The 19,526-nt window shown below is 36.9% G+C and overlaps 1 protein-coding gene across 1 annotated transcript in view; it reads left to right on the top strand.

Annotated features, from left to right (window-relative positions):
- The window catches only part of GCC2 (GRIP and coiled-coil domain containing 2), a 54,852-nt gene that overhangs the window by 27,071 nt on the left and 8,255 nt on the right, over positions 1-19,526 (top strand). The window contains exons 14-22 of the mRNA XM_045771619.2: positions 6,546-6,646; positions 6,734-6,811; positions 7,488-7,625; positions 8,749-8,870; positions 10,257-10,433; positions 13,204-13,421; positions 15,029-15,223; positions 16,243-16,382; positions 18,135-18,336. Of these exons, the coding sequence (XP_045627575.2) occupies positions 6,546-6,646; positions 6,734-6,811; positions 7,488-7,625; positions 8,749-8,870; positions 10,257-10,433; positions 13,204-13,421; positions 15,029-15,223; positions 16,243-16,382; positions 18,135-18,336 (1,371 nt within the window). The remainder of the gene's footprint in view (positions 1-6,545; positions 6,647-6,733; positions 6,812-7,487; positions 7,626-8,748; positions 8,871-10,256; positions 10,434-13,203; positions 13,422-15,028; positions 15,224-16,242; positions 16,383-18,134; positions 18,337-19,526) is intronic.

Here is a 19,526-nt window from a genome sequence, read left to right as displayed (position 1 = left end):
TTAATATAACCACTCCAGCTTTCTTTTGTTTCTTGTTTACATGGCATGTCTTTTCCCATCCTTTAGCTTTCGACCTAAGTCTATAAAGTGTTTCTTTTGGGTAGTGTATAGTTGAGTCTTCCTTTTCTCTCCAAGCTGACAGCCTCTACTATTTAAATGGAACGTGTAAGTCACTTATTTTTAACATAATTATTTATGTGATTAGGTTTAAACCTACTACCTTGCTGACTGTTTCTATTTGTCTTGTAGCTTGTTTCCTTTTTCCTCTTTTTCTTCCTTCTTTTGAATTGAATAATTTATATGATGCCATTTTTATCTCTATTATTAGCTTATTAGCTATACCTTTTTGTTAGGTTTTAGTGATTGCTTCAGGGTTTATAGTATACATCATGAACTTATTAGAGACTACTTTTAAGTAAATTATACCACTTCATATGTAGACTAAGAATCCTATAGAATACTGTTTATTCCCCCTTTTTTGTACTTTATGCTATTTTTGTCATGCTTTTTACTTCCACATGTGTTATACACGTAATAATTGTGTTATTTTTGGCCCATGGCCCACAATAACTGCCTGTCATATGAAGGTTTTATTGAAACACAGCTATGTCCATTTGTGTGTATCCTCTGTGGCTGCTTTCATGCTACACAGCACAGTTGAGTAGTTGTAACAGAGACTGTATCACCTGCAAGCCTATCATATTTATTATCTCACCATTTAAAATGTTTTCCAATCCCCGTTTTAAAGAAATGAAAAACTGGAGAATTTTTTTTATATTTACCCACATATTTACCATTTCTGGTGCTCTTACATTCCTTCATCTATATCCAAATTTCATCGAATATGACTTTCCTTTTGCCTGAAGAACTTCCTTTAACATATCTTTTTTTTTTTTAAGAGTTTATTTATTTATTTGGCAGAGAGAACACAAACGGGGAGCAGCAGGCAGAGGGAGAAGCAGGCTCCCCACTGAGCAAGGAGCCCAATGTGAGACTTGATCCCAGGACCCTGGGATCATGACCTGAGCTGAAGGCAGACGCTTAACCAACTGAGCCACCCAGGTGTCCCTAACATATCTTATAATGTAGGCTACAGTCATTGAATTCTGTAATGTTTTGTTTGCCTGAAAAAAAGTCTTCGTTTTTGAAAGATAGTTTTGCTGGGGAATGTCTGGGTGGCTCAGTCAGTTAAGCATCCAATTCTTGGTTTCAGCTCAGGTCATGATCTCACTGTTGTGGGGCTGTGTGGGGCGTCGGGCTCTGTGCTCAGTGCAGAGTCTGCTTCAGATTCTTTCTCCCTCCCCCTCTGTCCCTCCCTGCACGCACACTCTCTCTCTAAAATGAATAAATCTTAAAAAAAAAAAAAAGATAATTTTGCTGAGTATAGAATTTTATGATGTGCTTTGGTGTGTCTTTTTTCCCTGTTTATATCATGCTTGTTGTGTGTTGTTGAGTTTCTTTGTTGTATGGAGTTTTTCTAGTTTTCTTCAAATTTATCATATTTTTCACCATTATTTAGTTCATTATTTTTTGTCTAAATCCTCTTCCTCTTTTTTCCCCAAGCCTCCAATTACATACGTTAGACCACTTGATATAGTCCCATAGGTTAGTGATGCTGTTTATTCTCTTTTCAAAAATATAGTTTTGATTCTCGTGGTTTCTATTAGTCTTTAAATTCTCTCATCTTCAGGGTCTAATATGCTATTACCATCCAGTGATTTTTTCACTTTGGATATTATAATTTTCATCTCTAGGAATCCCATTTGTATTTTTGTTGTTGTTGTTTTTGTTGTTTTTCATTTATCTCTTCCTTACGTTTATGTTTTCCTTTAAATCCTAAAGAATATTCTGTAGTTTCTTGTTCTAATTCTATTGATTGTATTTTTCTCCTGTTATATTTTCGTGCTTCTTTGCATGGGAAATAATCTTTTAATTAGGTGTGAATTTTACATTGTTGAATGCTAGATTTTTTTGTATTTATTTACAGAGTTAAACTTTGGCAGGGAGTCAGGTCATTTGTGGATCACTTTTATCCTTTTATGGCTCGTTTTTCATCTTTTTTTAAAACAAGTGGCGAGTACCCATTTCTATAGATTTAGTTGAGCTCCTCTACTAAGGTGGGGAATCTTCTGATGTCTACTGAGTGCCCGTGTATTAAACAAAGTCTCTTTACTCTGGCTGGTGGAAACAATTTATAGCCCTGTGTGAGCCCTAGGAATTGTTCCAATTATAGCTTCCTATTCACCGTTCTTTCCCCAGCCATTGTTCTTTGCATCTCAGCAAGAGCACTGCTCTATTTGGGAGTCCCCTCCTGTTCCACAGTCTAGAAAGTGCCTCCAGACAGAAAGCTGAAACTGTAATAGTGCTTACGTTGTTTACCTTCTCTCAGGGATCACAGCTCGATTTCAGAAATTTTCATATATTTTGTTCAGTTTTCTAATTGTTTACAGCAGAAGGCATGTCTAGGTCTTGTTATTCCCTCATGGTGAGAAGCTGAAGTTCCTTCAAATAATTTAAGTTGGCTGCAAAGATATTACTGTACAAGATTTTAGATATATAAATGAGGAGGAAATGGAATAGAAGGAAATGTTGAGGTGTAGGACGATACAGTGAAGTCAGATATAAGAACAAGACATAAAGTATATGTTTTGTGTACTTTCGCTTTCACTAAGGTCTCCATAAATTGGCTTCGAGCTTCCCAGAAGCCATGCAAAGACAGAAACATTAACCGTTACAAGGTTTATCGTAGCCGCAATATTAGAACAAATGTGATGCTTGTGAGCAGCACAGCTTTTCCTGGTACTAAGATGTGTGAGAAAAGTTTCTGTTAAGGCATTTTTTATAAAAGGAACACTGTCAGATCATCTGGAACAGTGGTCCCAGACCTAACTTAAATATCACACAGTATCCAGAGAGCTTTTTGGAAAGCCCAGGCACAAATGTAAAGAATCAAAATCTTAAAAGGGTGGGGCCTTGAAATGTTTTCAAAAGTCTCGTATGTGATTTTTGAAGTTAATGCTACCTTAGGAATGTCAAACACCCAAAAATAGCAAAATGAAAGCCACCAAATCGATAAACAATATTTAGTAATAATCTGTTGTACATATAAAAACATACCGTGAATTCGGAGTTTTCAAATTCAAAGACCGATAGCCCAGGATGGCTTACAAAGGGAAACGAGGGACCCCTGGTTGGCTCAGTCAGTTAAGCATCTGCCTTCGGCTCGGGTCATGATCCTACGGTCCTGGGATCGAGTCCTGCATCAGTCTCCCTCTGCCTGCTGCTCCCCCTACTTAGGCACTCGCTTGATCGCGCTCTCTCTCTCTGACAAATAAATAAAATCTTTAAAATAAATTGAAACAAGTAAGTTTAACCTTTACAATGATTGGTTATTACAGTCGGGCTTTCCAGATGACAAGTTCACTTACTTTGCAGAATAAGCTAAATTAAGGTTTACTTGTGTGGCTTAAATGGTTCTATCTGCTCAGGGAATTTTCAAACCCAGTATCCATTTTATATTTAATTTTAACAGAAACCACTGATAATCTGGATTTGTATTCTCTGGCATTCCCACAATAAATAAAGTAGCAAATCTCCCTTGACTATTTCATTCAGCCTGCAGCCAAATCACAGCTCAGTAAAGGTGATTCCATGAATAAACAAAGCATTGAAGCCACGTATGCAGAGTTCTGATGATCTACCTGCATCCAGGGGAAAAATTTTGAGTACTCAGATAACTGAACGGATTGTAGAGTTTCCAGACAATTCATTATGCGTGTATCTTTCATTATGCACATACCATATTTTCTAACTATATTCCTGGTGCAAATTGAATAGTAGAGCTCTAGATTATATTCCTGCAGTGCAAGTATTTGGTTTTGTGAATTAGTGAATGTGTATATTTTTGATCATTAAGCTGAAAGAGAAGCTTCATACCCTGGAAAAACTAAAAAGGCATGCTTTATTCAAGAAAGCCACCTCTTTTCACTGACAAATAAGTACAGAAATGAGTAGGACAAGCAGTGAGTGCTCTAAGAATTCAGAGGGGAGAAAGATTCTTTAGACTGAAACAATCACAAGTTGGGGCTCGAGGTAGATCTTAAAGGTAAGATTTGGAGAGAAAAAGCAGACTAAAAAAGGGTTTTCCTTTCTCTAGCCATGGAATGAGCAAAATGAAAAGAAATATAAATTTTTATTATGTTATGATAGTGAAATAAGTCAAGCAGAGAAAGACAATTTTATCATATGGTTTCACTCATTTATGGAACATGAGGAATAGCAGGGAGATCAGTAGGAGAAGGAAGGGAAGAATGAAGGGGAAGTAAACAGAAGGGGGAATGAACCACGAGAGACTATGGACTCTGGGAAACAATTTTAGAAGTCTTAACCAGTTGGAATGAAAGGCTTGACCTGTTAGGGAGAAGTGAATTATAATTAGGAAGACATTTTTGATCCAGTTTGTGAAGTACCTGAAAAAGCAGAATATATTTGGGCCCTTTTTGAAGACAACAGGGAAAGATTAGTCTGCCAGTGTATCAATTGGAATGGTGTAGAATCTGTCAAAAACCACCAGGCTCATGGCAGCAAAGGTCTTAGAAGGCTGGGTTAAGGAGTTGCGGTAAAGCAGGAAAAGGATAAGGAAGCATCTGGACAATGTTCTGTGAAAAAAAAAACAAAGAAGAAAAGATTGCCTAATGAATTAGCAGCACACGTCTTAATCTGAAACCCCTCCATCATCTGGCCCTAGTCTGACTTTCCACCTTAATTCTTATTACTCTCTCACAGAAAGAGAGGACTGCTCATTTTTCCTGAGACAAGATTTGTGTTTTTCTGTAACTCTATCTCCTCTCTAAAGGAAATCTCCTTTCATGTCCTCACCCTCCCACCCTCATGCCCGCCCTTTGGAATCCTTCCTAATCTTAAATGTTTCCTGTTCTATGAAATTTCCCTTGTCCTTTGCAAACTTTGTATAACCTTTAGTCCCTGCGGACTGCCCCCCCATCAGTAGCCTTTTGTATTTCTTTTATAACATTTATATTTTGCTTTATGTTATCATGTGAAATACTATCCCCCAATTTCATTTTTATTCTTTGAGCTCAGGGACCAACTGTACTCTAATCACAATTCCCGGAGGACTTAACAAAGGTTTCGTATGTAATTTGTGCTTTATAAAATGCTTTTTAGAACTGAGCAAATAGTTACCAGGAAATAACTAAATTAGACTTATCATAAAAGCCACAGTTAACATAATATTCTTACAGTATACCTGTTCATGTTTACCAGGTAATAGGATCTGTATACGTGGATTTAACTACATAAAGTTAATCATTGCTTATAAGATATTTTAGTAAGACAGTTACATAGTGCCCATATAACTGGCCTAGACCAAGTGTCAAGCACACTTTTTCTTAAAGGTCCAGGAAGTCATTCACCATGGCTTCACAGGCCACGTAGTCTCCATCATATACTCTTTATTTCTTTCACAACAGGCTATGGCCAGATTTGGGTACCTGTGTTCTACACCATAAATCCACTTATTCGTATTTGATATTTCTGTTTTTTTCCACTTCTGTTAGGATAAAAGTTTTTTGTTTTTATCATGTTTCAATTTGTTCCTTAGTAAACAGTCACTGACAGTCCCATCCTACAAAACAGTATCACAAAACAACCAGGTATATGCCTCTGCAGTGTTATAATTTGAAATACATGGCACTGCTTTTGAGGTACTTCTTAAAACTGAAGTTTTTATCTTTTAGATGTTCTCTAAGTATATAACTTTATTTTAAAGATACATACTGAAATATTTACAGACAAAAGGATTTCTTGTGAAGAACCAAAAACAAATAAAACCAAGGAGGGCACAAACAATAGGTGAGGGTATAGGTTAGGACTTGGCAAACGTTTTCTATCAAGGGCCAGATGGTAAATATTTCAGGCTTTGCTGGCCATGTTATAGTTTGTGTCACCATTAGTCAAATCTATTGTTGTTGCACTAAGGCAGCTATGAACAATATGTAAATAAATAAGCTTGACTGTGTTCTAATAAAACTCTTTACAAAACAGGCAGCAGCCAGATTTAGCCTGTGGGCCAGAGTCCTGTTCTGGGTGATAAGATTTGCCATGTATTGGCAATTGTTAAAGCTGAGTGATAGGTACAGTGAGTTCCTGTACTTTTGTCACGGCTTTCGTGTATGTTTGAAATATTTCATAATAAAAATCTAAGACAAGTTTTTTTTTTAAGACAAGTTTCTTTTAAAGATAGGTTAATACAAAGAAAAGACTTATCCATTTATTTAAATTCATTCATAAAAATTGTTTAGAGGCATCTGGGTTGCACAGTCGGTTGAACGGCCAAGTCTTGGTTTCAGCTCAGAGTCACAAGATAGAGCCCACGTCGAATTCAGCACTCTGCACAGTCTGCTTGAGATCCTCTCTCTCCCCCTACCCTCCCCTTCCCCTTGCTCTTTCTCTCTCTCTCTCTAAAGTAAATAAAGCAATCTTTAAAAAAAATGTTTAATCTGTTCTGAAATTATTTCCTTTGCTAGCTTCGCTACAGTCTTCAGTGCAACAATATGAGGAAAAAAACACCAAAATCAAGCAGTTGCTTGTGAAAACCAAAAAAGAACTGGCAGATTCAAAGCAAGCAGTATGTTGATTTCCCAGTTTCTTATTTCAATTTATGTATTTATTAATCACTTCTTTTTTAAATGTAACCAAGATTCTTATTTTGTAGGAAACTAATCACTTAATACTTCAAGCATCTTTGAAGGGTGAACTAGAGGCAAGCCAGCAGCAAGTAGAAGTCTATAAAGTAAGGTTCTGTTTACTTTTTAGGATTTATAAAAAAAATTTCCGTGTAGTAGAAAGGTACTATGTAGGGATTTTTCTAAAGACCTTTTTGTACGTATTTTTATACACACACATTTTTTTCCTAGATATGCTTCATTTGAAAAAGTAGAAGCAGTAAGCCAAGTATAGCATATAACTAAAGTATACCATTTAGCTTAAGCTACATTCTCTTCATGTATTTGAAAATCCTTGATGCACTAAAAATAAACATAACATAAAATATAAAATAAACATGGCCCCAGACCTGCATCTGAGCTTTCTAAATGATAGTGCAGTCACAAGAACACAAATGGTTTTATATACTTTTGTTGTATACATGTTATATGTATATGTACATTATTTATATATATTTTTATAACTATAATATCTTGATGTATTCAATTAAACATTGAACTGTAACAGGTAGTCTGGAATTTTTTTATAATTGCTCACGATTAATTTTGATTTTAGGAAAACTGGAATAATTTATTGGGAAAACATTCTATTATATTCCCTCTACTCTTTCAATAATAGTATTTTTTTTAATTATATCGCTTATATATACTCATGATTCAAAACTCAAGTTTATTTTTAAGGAAAGTCTGTTTAGGCAGTAAAGAGCCAGTTTACTAGAGCTTAATTGAAAGGTTTTGCCCCAGATTCAGCTAGCTGAAATAACTTCCGAGAAGCACAAAGTTCACGAACACCTGAAGACCTCTGCAGACCAGCACCAGCGCACGCTGAGTGCGTACCAGCAGAGAGTGACAGCCCTTCAGGAAGAGTGTCGCGCTGCCAAGGTACGTGTATCACACAGAAGCAGTGGTCAGGTGTTGTCATCACCTAGCAGGCAGTTCACAGGAGGGTGGTAGTCTCACCTTCTAGGATTTGCTGTTTAAGAGCACTTATTAGATGAGTACCTGACGCAGCTCATCTGACCCTAACCTCATCCAATCCTGTCACTTGCATAACCTTTTTTTGTTAAAAGGGAAGACATGGATACCCGTTGTTTCCATTTTAAACGTGGTTTGCAATTTCTGTGTGTAAGAGTTATTTTCTTTTAATTTTATAATCTAAAAAGTATGTTCTTTCTGAGGGCCAAATGATTATAAAATAATATTCTGTTAGAATGGCTGTGAGGGCCTACTTTCTTATCTTCAGCATGCAGAGCAGCCCCAATACAGTAGCTTTGTGAGAGGTGCAGCTCTGATATGAGCCAGTTTGGCAGAAGGGTCACAGGAGATCACTTTGGGAAAGTAGAAGACCTAGAATTTCATTTTTCCCACTCTCGTTGGAAATCTGAAGTTCAAGTGGCTTAATTTCTTTGAATTTATTTTTCTTGAATTTATGAAAAGAAGAACTCTGATAGTGAAAATCTTTCTAAGGTTCCAAAGGCAGATAGTGCCATTACAAAATTTATGGGTACTCAGTGAATCTACCAGGGAGAAAAACATGGTAGAAACATCTCTTGTCAAGCAAATTCTATCATTCAAAGGCTTTTAAAAAGTTGTAAGGCTTAGAAAAAAAAAAAAAAAAGTTGTAAGGCTTGGGGTACCTAGGTGCCTCAGTCGGTTAAGCATTTGCTTTTGGCTCTGATCATTATCCCAGGGGACCTGGGATCAAGCCCCGCATTGGACTCCCTACTCAGTGGGGAGTCTGTTTCTCCCTCTCCCTCAGCCCCTCCCCCTGCTTGTGCTCTCTCTCTCTCAAATAAATAAATAAAATCTTAAAAAAAAAAAAGTTGTAAGTCCAACAGAAGTGCACTTTTAAGAGGAAGTTAATCAAGGGGCTAAAGAGTATCAGCCATTTTATTCATTTTTTTAAAACACGTTTTCATCTTAAGTCATTGACCTGAAAGAAAATAGGATTATGATAAATGGAAATGTAATAGAAAAATTATTCTCTCTCTTTTAAATGTCATAGGCAGAACAAGCTTCTATAACCTCTGAATTTGAGAGCTACAAAGTCCGAGTTCACAATGTTCTAAAACAACAGAAAAATAAATCTGTGTCTCAGACTGAAACCGAGGGAGCTAAACAAGAAAGGTAAAGTCTAAATTAAAAGAAACACCCAAGATAGGTTCTCCACCAAGTAGGTTGAGAATCCTGCTTTGATTCCATTTGACTGTGGAATTTTACATGTGATGAGAGCAGTTTCTTGGCTTCACTCTGTCTCCAGGCAGCAACAGGGAAACATCTCTATGAAGGGCACTGGTACAAACATAAAACTGTGATGTGAGCAGCAAAACCAGGAGGTAGGCTAAGTAGTGTCATCTTGTAGTAAGAAATGGTCAGAGTAGAAATACAGACATTAAAGTTACATTATGATTCGTTTTTCCAATTTTGAAAATTGAGAAATAGAATGAAAATGCTTCCTTGATATACCCACCATTAATTAGGCTAAGCAGAATTGCTTATAAAAACATTTTATTTCAAAACGTTTTAAATTCAGTACTAAATTCTAGCCTAGAATTAAATTTTTCTTCATAAATTTATGACCATCTCAATTATTTGTTTCAGTAGTATACTGTTTCATGCATCTTTAAAGCTAGCATACAGATCATTTTTGTAAATTATTCAAAAATATACTAGGAGTATGTATTAGGGCATTCTATAGCATGTGTGTTTTGTTTTTATAAGTAGAGGTTCAGTGTTCAAAGTAATTTTACATCTGCCTCTTACTGTTCTGAGTAGAACTAAATATCCTGCAATGTTTGTATGTTTATCCTTGTGTTACTTTTTATTTAAATATCTATTAAATATGGGAACTGTAGACTGAAAAATGAGATATTTTCTCTGCTAGTAGCTCATCTTCAAATTTCAAAGGAGAAATTGAATATTGACACCTTTAATATGAAAATGTCAGCATTTGCAAGTGCCTTTTTTGATCATGCTGGAATTTTGGATTCATATTATTTTAATGTAAATGTTTTGCACTCCTTCTATTTTCTTATACATGAGGTACTTTTTTCTAAAAAAGGAAACGTAGTGTATTGTATAAGTTGAGACAGAATTAGGGGTTTTCACTGTTTGTTTTTCATACCATTCTCATGATGATTGGCTTAGAACTGCATAATTTTTTTTTTAACTTAAAGCATGGTACTAGAACAAAATAGGCTGTTTTGATGCCATTTAATGGTCTCCATTTGAGTATGAAATTTATAAGTTCAGAGATTTTTTTTGAAAATCTACAGTGCCTAAGATGTAAAATCTGACATATTTACATTTTATATTTAGTATATTTATTTTTATTATATTTAATCCTAGTCTGAATTCTTCCAATTATTAGATTACCTTTAGAATCATCCATAATAATAGCAAGCGTATGACACTAAAAGATGAAATGATTAAAGTAATACAATTTATTTAAAACCACAAAATCAGGTTTACCTCTTTCAAAACTTTTTGTAAAACTGTTTATTTCTGTTTTAGAGAACACCTGGAAATGCTGATTGATCAACTAAAAATCAAATTGCAGGACACCCAAAATAACTTACAGATCAATGTATCTGAACTTCAAACATTACAGTCTGAACATGATACTCTGCTAGAAAGGCATAACAAGATGCTGCAGGAAACTGTGTCCAAAGAGGCAGAACTCCGGGAAAAGTAAGGTTGCTAGCAGTACTAACAGTGTTTGTGCTGGGCAGCAAAGTGTTTCTTTGTTGGAACTCCTAATGTGTTGCTCCTTGGGTTAAATACAAATTGAAAATAAATAGATATTTCAAGGAGTGCCTGGGTGGCTCAGTCCATTAAGCATCTGACTCTTGATTTTGGCTCAGGTCATGATCTCACAGTCGTGAAATCGAGCTCCTGGGATTTTTTCTCTGCCTCCCTCTTCTGTCTCTCAAAAAATTAATAAATAAAATCTTTAAAAAAAGAAGAAGAAGAAATAGATATTCCTAGAGGCTTAGTAACTTTGTTTTTCTACCTTAAAGCCCCCCTCCCCATTTTGATTGTTTCTATATTTCACTTTTTTAAAAACAGTTAATTTTATCTGTTCATCCAGTAATCTCTTTCTCCTGTGGCCTTCATGGCCAGAATGTTTCTTAAAAAAAAAAAAAAAAAAAAAAAAAAAAACCACTTTCCCACTCACGTGTCAAATTTCAAGCATTTTTCTTTTTCTCTAGAGAAAACAGACAGCTGCTGACTGAAAAAGAATATGAACTTACCTTTGCAACTGTCTTCAACTTGTCATATTGTTACCCTTTGTTAATCAGTACTTTAAATAGACATCAGAGGTATTGGCAGGGGGAACAGATTATTGTGAACAAGGAGCTTTGAATTCCTGTAATGAAGAAATTGGGTGGTAATATCTGTTGTTCCTTAGACTAAGGAAAAGAGTTCTTCATTGAGCATCGAAGGTGTTGGAATACTTTACATATCTCAGTTACGCTTTTAATACATACCTAATCAGTGGTAATCTTGAAAGCTTCATTTTCTTGGCTTTCTAATCTTTGAATAGTGTAATTTTATATATGTTAACCACGTAAATCAAAAGTTTCAGGGAAGATCTACCAATTTTCTAGCTACCTATCCCCAGGGTTTGCTGGGAGATTAGCTGACATACAGTGATGCTTGCTATTTATGTCAGAAATTTCCCACATTTATTCTTTACTGTAGAAAAGTTATTGCAAATTATATTGCTAATACAAATAAAGTGCAAGTGATGCCTCCAAAGTTCAGTAACTTTTTTGGGGCCCCTACTATGTGCCTGTCACTCTTCTAAGTGCTAGAAACTTCACAGCATTTTGAGATATCTTTAGAGGTCCTATCCCCTTTCTTCAGAAATATTAAGAATAATATTGTTACTGTCTATGCCCCAGTATGAAGAAATAGCCTTTTCTTTATAAATTCTCTTCTTTTTAAACATCTTCATATTCATACTCCCTGTACGAGATTGTAAAAATGGCTCAAGGGGAATAACTAGGCTGACCAACTAATAGCTACAGCTATGTAAACAGCCCAGTAACAGCCGAGACAGACAGTGCATTTCCATCAGCATAGTCATTCTGGGTCCAGGTTGGGGTTCAAGATTCTAGCTCTTAAATAGGTAAAGTCAGATGTATCATTGAGACCACCTTACTACCAACCTTACCCTAGCTCTAAAATGTAACTATTAGCTTCCGTAGAAAATTGTTGTTGAGACTGCTGATGGTTCTTCCTCTACTTTCATAGTAGTGTTTGAACATAATGCTCACAGAAAAATGCAGATTTGAGGAGTAACATATACACTAGCATTTTCTGAACTCACTGATCAGTGTGAACTCGGCACTTAAGAAACCTTTTCTGAAACATGCAGTAATTTTATTGTATGTCACCCTTTAGCCACTAAATCTTGTTTTAAAACCTTATATGGTGTGCATATATGTAGCACATAGGAAAAAGTCTTGGAATGCTACATGCTAAACCATTAACAATGTCTACCCCTGGAGCTGGGATTTTACACTGCAAGGGGTGGGAGTGAGTAAGAGAGGACTCTCACTTTTTTCTGTAATTGGTTCCATATTGTTTGAATTCTTATGTGAGTACTTGTGGTACTTACGGCTCTGTGGCAGAAAAAGAAAACTTTTTTTTTTTTAAACCAAAGCCAAACATAAAACATCAAGACTACAAGTGAACCATTAAAAATAGTGGTTCCCAAATTATAGCTGCATTGGCTAGTACCAAGCTGACTACATAAAAATCTCATGGAAAACTGCTAAAAGTAGGAAATTTCTAGGACCACCTTTGGAAATTCTGATTCAGTGGCTCTAGGGTGAGAACTAGAAGTCTGTATTTTTAACAAGACCCACTGATTCTAATGCGCAGCAAGATTCAAAAACAGCTAGTATATGGTGACTAACATAATAAAAAATAAAATTTAAAAAAACAGCTATAGTAAACCAAGCCTTTGTGTTTCAGAGTTTTGTGTTAATTGGCTCAAAAATGATTCAGAAAACTTCCTTTAAGGCTTATAAATCAAAAGAACATATTCTTTTTACTTGTTTTCAGGGTAATAAAGAAAAGATACCGTCTGCTTATATGAGCTCCCACATAAGAGAACCTGAAAGGGGGACTGATTTAAAGTATTATGCTCTAAATTTAGCCCTATTTTCTGATAAATGATGAAGGAAGTTCCTCATCAGAGCCATTGTAATAACATAGTTGCTCAAACAAGGTTCCTCATCTAAATTATAGGACACAGAGATAATTTGAACTAGATGTCAGCCAGTCCTCAGATGATTAACACAGCTATCCATTAGAGATGCTTAGCAGTTAATTCATACATTTAGTAGTTATATAAGGGCTAATTACCAAGTAGAACCTAGTTGGGAAAAGCTGAGTAGCATGTCAAGTTGAAAGATCTGCTATGAAGTAAGTTCCTCTCACCATTCAGGTTGTGTTCAATACAATCAGAGAACATGATGCTGAAGTCTGAACATGCACAGACTGTGAGTCAACTAACATCCCAAAACGAGGTCCTTCGCAGCAGCTTCCGCGATCAAGTGCGCCATTTGCAGGAAGAGCATAGAAAGACAATGGAAACTTTACAGCAGCAGCTCTCCAAGGTGGAAGCTCAGCTTTTCCAGCTTAAGAGTGAACCAACCGCAAGAAGTATGTGTGTGTATGTGTGTGTGTGTGTGTGCATGAGGACATCAGTTGTTCACGTTCTCACAGTTATGTCACTTAAATACATTCTTCACAAATTCGTAAGGAAAAAGAAAGTTTACTAGGTGACAACCAGTGCCAATTCTATGATTAATGAATTTTGGATTTGGTTACTGAGAAGATATTTGAACCATTTGAACTCTTCTTGATTATACTTATAGCAGCCTACATCACCTCTTACAATACTGATTTTCATGTATCTGTTACCCTCCATGTAACACTATTTCCTGTTCTCCGACACAGACATACTCTGCAGTCTCATGACACGTGTCCAAATTCCAGTATTCACTGAATCTGTTTGGTGTTCTCCATTGTTAGTCATCAGATACATCTGTTTTGTAATTAGAAATATTAGAGTGAGAGGCTTAGAAACACTCAAGCCCCACTGAACTTATAGGATTGATTGGTCTATATAGCTTCTTCCCTTTAAAATTTCTACTTAGTTGGAGATTTAGTTCATCTGCACCTGGTATCTTCCATTCTCCTCCCTGGAAGAGACGGGAATATGCCAGCCAACATGAGGCTACATTTTAGCATTAAGTATCAACTTTATACTAAATACTATTTACCTTGGAAAATGTCACCAGGACATTGGCAGCGATGGGTCACTCATCAGGGTCCGAAGCCAGCTTCAAGAAGTTCAGCCTATGCCAAGAGTCATCAAAGGAAGTAATCAGTCAGGGAAACACACGAGAGATTGTGATGTAGGAATCAGCAGTGGAATAAGCAGTTGGCACAATATCAGAAATTCTGGAAAGTGCTTCGGTAAGGGCAGCTGGAGGCTAATGTTTGAGAAATGAGGCAACTTCATGGAATGGAAAATAAATGAAATTGGAAATTAAGAGATATGGGTTAGAATTCTGGTCCCTAACCCTGCTATGATGCCTTGGGCAAAGTCATTTAATTTCTCTGGCCTTCGGGTTCCTCGGGATTAATAAAGTAATGTGTTTGAAAGTGCCTTATAATTCTTAAAGTTCTATGCAGGTGTTACCTATCAGCAAGAAGGAAAGCCTGGCTGGGGGAGCATAATAGATTAGTTCCCTGCCCTGGGTCCTAGGCTTTTCTTGGCTGAACACTGAAGATGTATGTGAGGGGGTGATGGTAGGAACTGGCAGAGTCACGTGAAGGTGTAAGGTAGTGGTGAACAAGTACATCTGCTCAGCAGAGTTCAGTTCAGTATTGTGTCAGAAAGTACACAGCTATCCTCAAAATACCTAATCCTCAAAAACAGAGTCTAATTTTAGAATTTCTGCCAGTATTTTGCAACAGTATAGCCCTCTATTGTCGTGTCTAATAGTAAATCTTATCTAGGTGGTAGCAAATAATTTATAGTTTCTGTTGAAATTACTTAAATGGTTAAAAGTTAATAACTAAATTTTTAGGGCGGTCTTAGAAATTTTTTATGCAGCATTTATTTGTCTTCTGGTTAGTGAAATGCCCTGTCATACCATTTGACATTCCTCTGATCATTTTAATTTATTATGTATCTCTGTGAGTGCAGAATCCATGATTTTGAACAATCTCACACTTCTTTTTTTAAAAAAATTTAATAGGCCCAGCTTCTTCTCACCAACCTTTGAAGAACCTTCGAGAAAGAAGAAGCACAGATCTCCCCCTTCTGGACATGTATGCCATTACCCGGGAGGAGGGAGAAGGAATGGAGACAACCGACACGGAGTCTGTATCTTCCTCCGGCACTCACACACAGTCTTTAGAGCAGCTGCTTAATTCTCCTGAAACTAAACTGGGTGTGTTTTTCCTATTTAGCTCTACTGTCTTGTCTAATAAATCCTAACTCTTAAGTTATACATGCTTTTTTGAGCTACTCTAAGAAAATTTCTTTCAGTGTTCCACTCCAAATGGAAAACTCACCTGCAGAATGAAGCAGTTGAGTTTTTTTAAATAAAATGCTAGTTCTGCCCCAAGCTTGAGCCAGAAATAGATGGTTGGAAGTCCTATAGTGGTATCAGAAAGTAGGATGAACTATTCTCTCACCCTTCTAAAAAGTTGACAGCTTTCCTCTGAGTGAATTAGTACTGCTGAATTTATTAAATATAGTAAAGCTTCGGTATATGTTAGTCTTACCTGTCATGAATGTTCACGATTCAGGGGGACTCTGTTCTCTTCCTGAAGTTTCAGGATCTAGAGTAAGGACTGTTTGTGTCTGGTGTCACTAATCGTGGTGTGGATGAAAACTGCAATCCTGCCAGGCAAGGTTAGTAATGATGACACGGAGGGATCATAAGAGAGTGGCAGCAGACTCCGGAATTACATCTGGCTTTGTGGCCTTTGCCACAGTTACTTTTCAACTCTGAACCTTTTTCCTCATCTACAAAATTTGAATAATGATACCTACCCACCTCATATAATATTCTTATGAGCATCCATGATATAAATGATTGGTAAATGTTATTACTCCCCTCATTTATAAGTAAAACAACATAAACTCTCGGGACATAAAGGAATGTGAGTGGGAAAACTGATAGAATAGTCTAGAAACACAGGACAAACAAATTCTAGAATTGGGGCTCGTAGAGCTTGAATTCAGTTAGATTATACGCTTTACAACAAGAGATTCTGCCTTACTTGTGTTAGCGTTCGACATGTAACCTTTCAACTGAGATATGTTGAATAGAAGAATGACAGAGAAAGTGGGCCTGAGTAATATTGCAGAGTAAAATATCTGTGCTTAGATATATTTCTTACTTAGAATCTTCATCTGTAATCTCTGATTTTGAAAATTAATTACTGGAACAACATCTTGCAGAGCCGCCTCTCTGGCACGCTGAATTTACCAAAGAAGAATTGGTTCAGAAGCTCAGTTCCACCACAAAAAGTGCCGATCACTTAAACGGCCTGCTTCGGGAAACAGAAGCAACCAACGCCATCCTTATGGAGCAAATTAAGGTAAGGTCAAATACTGCCACCCAGAAAATTCTCTTTGCAGCAGGTCGGTTTTCTTTACCTCTCCCCACTCTCCAGATGAGACACATCCATCACATCTTGATTTTTTATGATATTACATTCCTGAAACTGAGAAATAGTAATTGCTTTGATATATATTATATAAAGACTAACTAAATTCCTATTTTTTCTAAGAAACTATGATAAGTTTAGAAATGGATTAGAGTAGATTCATAAGTCATTGTTCTACATATACTTATGGAAAACTCTAATGGGTATGGGCCCTTATGTTCTAAAGATAAACCGTGGACGCTTTTCATTCAGATCATTCAGCTGATGTTTATGGCACTAAGCTTCTTATCACAGATTGTGGATGGGGATAATAAAGTAGCATAGGAAACTTTCCTATTTAAAGATGACACTAGAAACGTGTGGCAGCAGGTAGACTGTGGAGCAGTTGAGGGTTACACAACCCACCCTGGCTCACGGCTTAAGTCACTTCTCCAAATATGGTCCTACTACTTACCAAGCAGTTCTTGTGAGCCAGGCCCTGGGCTTCACATGTATCATTATATTTAATCCTCTTAATCACTGATGAGAGAATGAATGAAGCTGATAAATGTGGAGCAACATTCCAGCTCATGTCTGTCTGGAAAGCACATGCTTCTGCCCTCTATGTGCTTCTCCAAATAGACTGTCTTCCCTCTGTGCAGGGCCTCAGCAATCCTTGCTAAATTAATTTTTCAATTCTGAATTACTGTTATTCATAGTAAACTGTATATATTATGACCTTTAAATATTTTAGTATGCATCTCTAAAATAACATTTTCCTACAAATCACATCTAACAAATTGCTAAGTAGCCCAGTGAACTAAGTGACTATTCACATGTTATATTTCCACAAATTTACATTCTTGAGTGATTTCTTAGACCTTGTTGTCACTTTTTAAAATGACTGTAGGCTTTAGGACAGAGTTGGCTAACTTTTCTGAACTAACCTAAAATGATGAAATGTAACTAATTTTTTGTTTGTTTCAACCCAGAAATCTTCCTCAAAGACTTTAGCATTCTACCCTCTTTTGCATATCATCTGTTGCCCCATTTTTCTGGTAGTATTTTAGATTGTCTCACATTCCTGAATTTTCACTCTATCGTAGACTTGGCTTTTGTTTTGGTGAACAAAACAGCCATGGTTCGTCATGTAAATATAACTTTGCAGTGGACGCTGTAACTACCTGCAGTCTGTGAGCAGGGCAGGGAAGGGCTTAGTGGTAAATGTAGATGTTTGCTTTAGGCCCTGGTTTCAAGCTCAGCTTGCCCTCTGCACTGTATCTTATCCCATGGCCCTGAGCCCACTGGTTTACTTTCTTTAGAGAATAGGAGGTGAAGGGAGCATCATGGTACCAACCTATGTAGACTTGACATCTTTCCTCAGTTTCGACCCCCAGTTTCCCGTGCTCCTCTGTACACGGAGGCAGGAGCTCCTTGGTGTTTCTGTGGGATCCGTTCTGTCGTCTTGTCAGTAGTACTTGGTGAGCCACTGGGCTGAGTCTCTTCCACTGTATCTGCTTCCCATCTTGTAGGAATTTTTTAATATTTCTCATCTATTTTTTTTTTCTTCTCTCCTAATCTCTCCTTTATAGTCATTTTGGGGGGCATTTCAGGGGGGAAGAGAAGAAGAGTGCCTGTGTTCAGTCTGCCATGTTTAACCTGAAGCTCCTAAAACTCATTTTTAACTCATTTCTCCAACATCAGCTCCTCAAAAGTGAAATAAGAAGATTGGAAAGAAATCAGGAACGAGAAAAGTCTGTAGCTAACCTGGAATACTTGAAGAATGTCTTGCTACAGTTCATTTTCCTGAAACCAGGTAGTGAGAAAGAGAGACTCCTTCCTGTTATAGATACAATGTTGCAGCTCAGCCCTGAAGAAAAGGGAAAACTGGCTGCAATTGCTCAAGGTAGGTGAAGGAAAGTATTAAAACTCCTGTTGCATAACTTACACTAAATGTTGGCCTTGCGGTTGAGACTGTGTGTGTGTGTGCTTACAGTCTTTATTGTGACACTGTGACTTAAAACATTTAAATTTTGTTCATTTGGGTGAGTTTTATCATATGTGTAACCTTTGACTAGATTTGAAAAGCTAACGTTTTAACACTTTAGGGCAATTTTCATACATAATATAATTTTAAGATGCAGCAAAATACAATACAATCTTTAGTTAGATCTTTGAAAATTAGACATGTAGTTCTAGCATTGAATTCTATCAAAGAATGCGGTTTATTTTATATCATAATTTTTTAACATGTTATTAGCTTATTCTTTTCTACTCCCCCACCACCTTCACCCCTCCCCCACCCCCCCCCCGCCAAATAGTCTAGAGGCAGCAGAGTCATATGGCACAACAGTTGGTCCATATCATACCCGACAGTCCCATTTCTCAAGGCAGATGCAATTTTAAAGCTGTCCTGTATTTGGAGCTTAGATTTTTGTGGCAAATAGATTTAACACTGTGATTTCATAAACTCCTTTAAAATGGTTTGCATACAACTGCTGTAGTTACCTGATTTCAGACTGCATCTTAAGGATCATGGTTTCATTTTTGTTAGTTTAAAATGTTTTTATTAGTGACCTTTTCAAGCATACAGGCAGAATGCTGTCATGTCCCTTGTAGCTCTCACTCATCTTTAACAGTTTTCATGGTCAGATTTCTTTTGACGGGGGAAGAGCAGAGCTAGAGATTTTTTTCTTTAAAGATTTTATTTATTTATTTGACAGAGAGAAAGCACAAGCAGGGGGAGCGGCAGGCCGAGGGAGAAGAAGAAGCAGACTCCCCACTGAGCAGGGAGCCTGAGGTGGAGCTCGATCCCAGGACCCTGGGATCATGACCTGAGCCTAAGGCAGACACTTAACCGACTGGGCCACTCAGGCACCCCAGGGCTAGAGATTTTAAAGCAGATCCCACACATCATATGATTTCCCCAGCAAACGCTTCACTGTGTATCAGATTCCTCTGCCATCTACACCCACTTCATGCCCAGTGTTCCCATTATTGCAGATGTCTTTGTACAGCATCCTAATAGGGCTCACACATTGCATTTGGTTGATGACCCTTAAGCTCTGTTTTGTTTTTGTTATCTGTAGCATTTCC

This window comes from Ursus americanus, chromosome 7 (assembly GCF_024610735.1).
Source record: "Ursus americanus isolate L20-20 chromosome 7, mUrsAme1.1.p, whole genome shotgun sequence".
Classification (NCBI taxonomy): Eukaryota; Metazoa; Chordata; class Mammalia; order Carnivora; family Ursidae; genus Ursus; species Ursus americanus.
The sequence above is the reverse complement of the archived record's forward strand: the minus strand, read 5'-3'. Positions and strand labels throughout refer to the sequence as shown.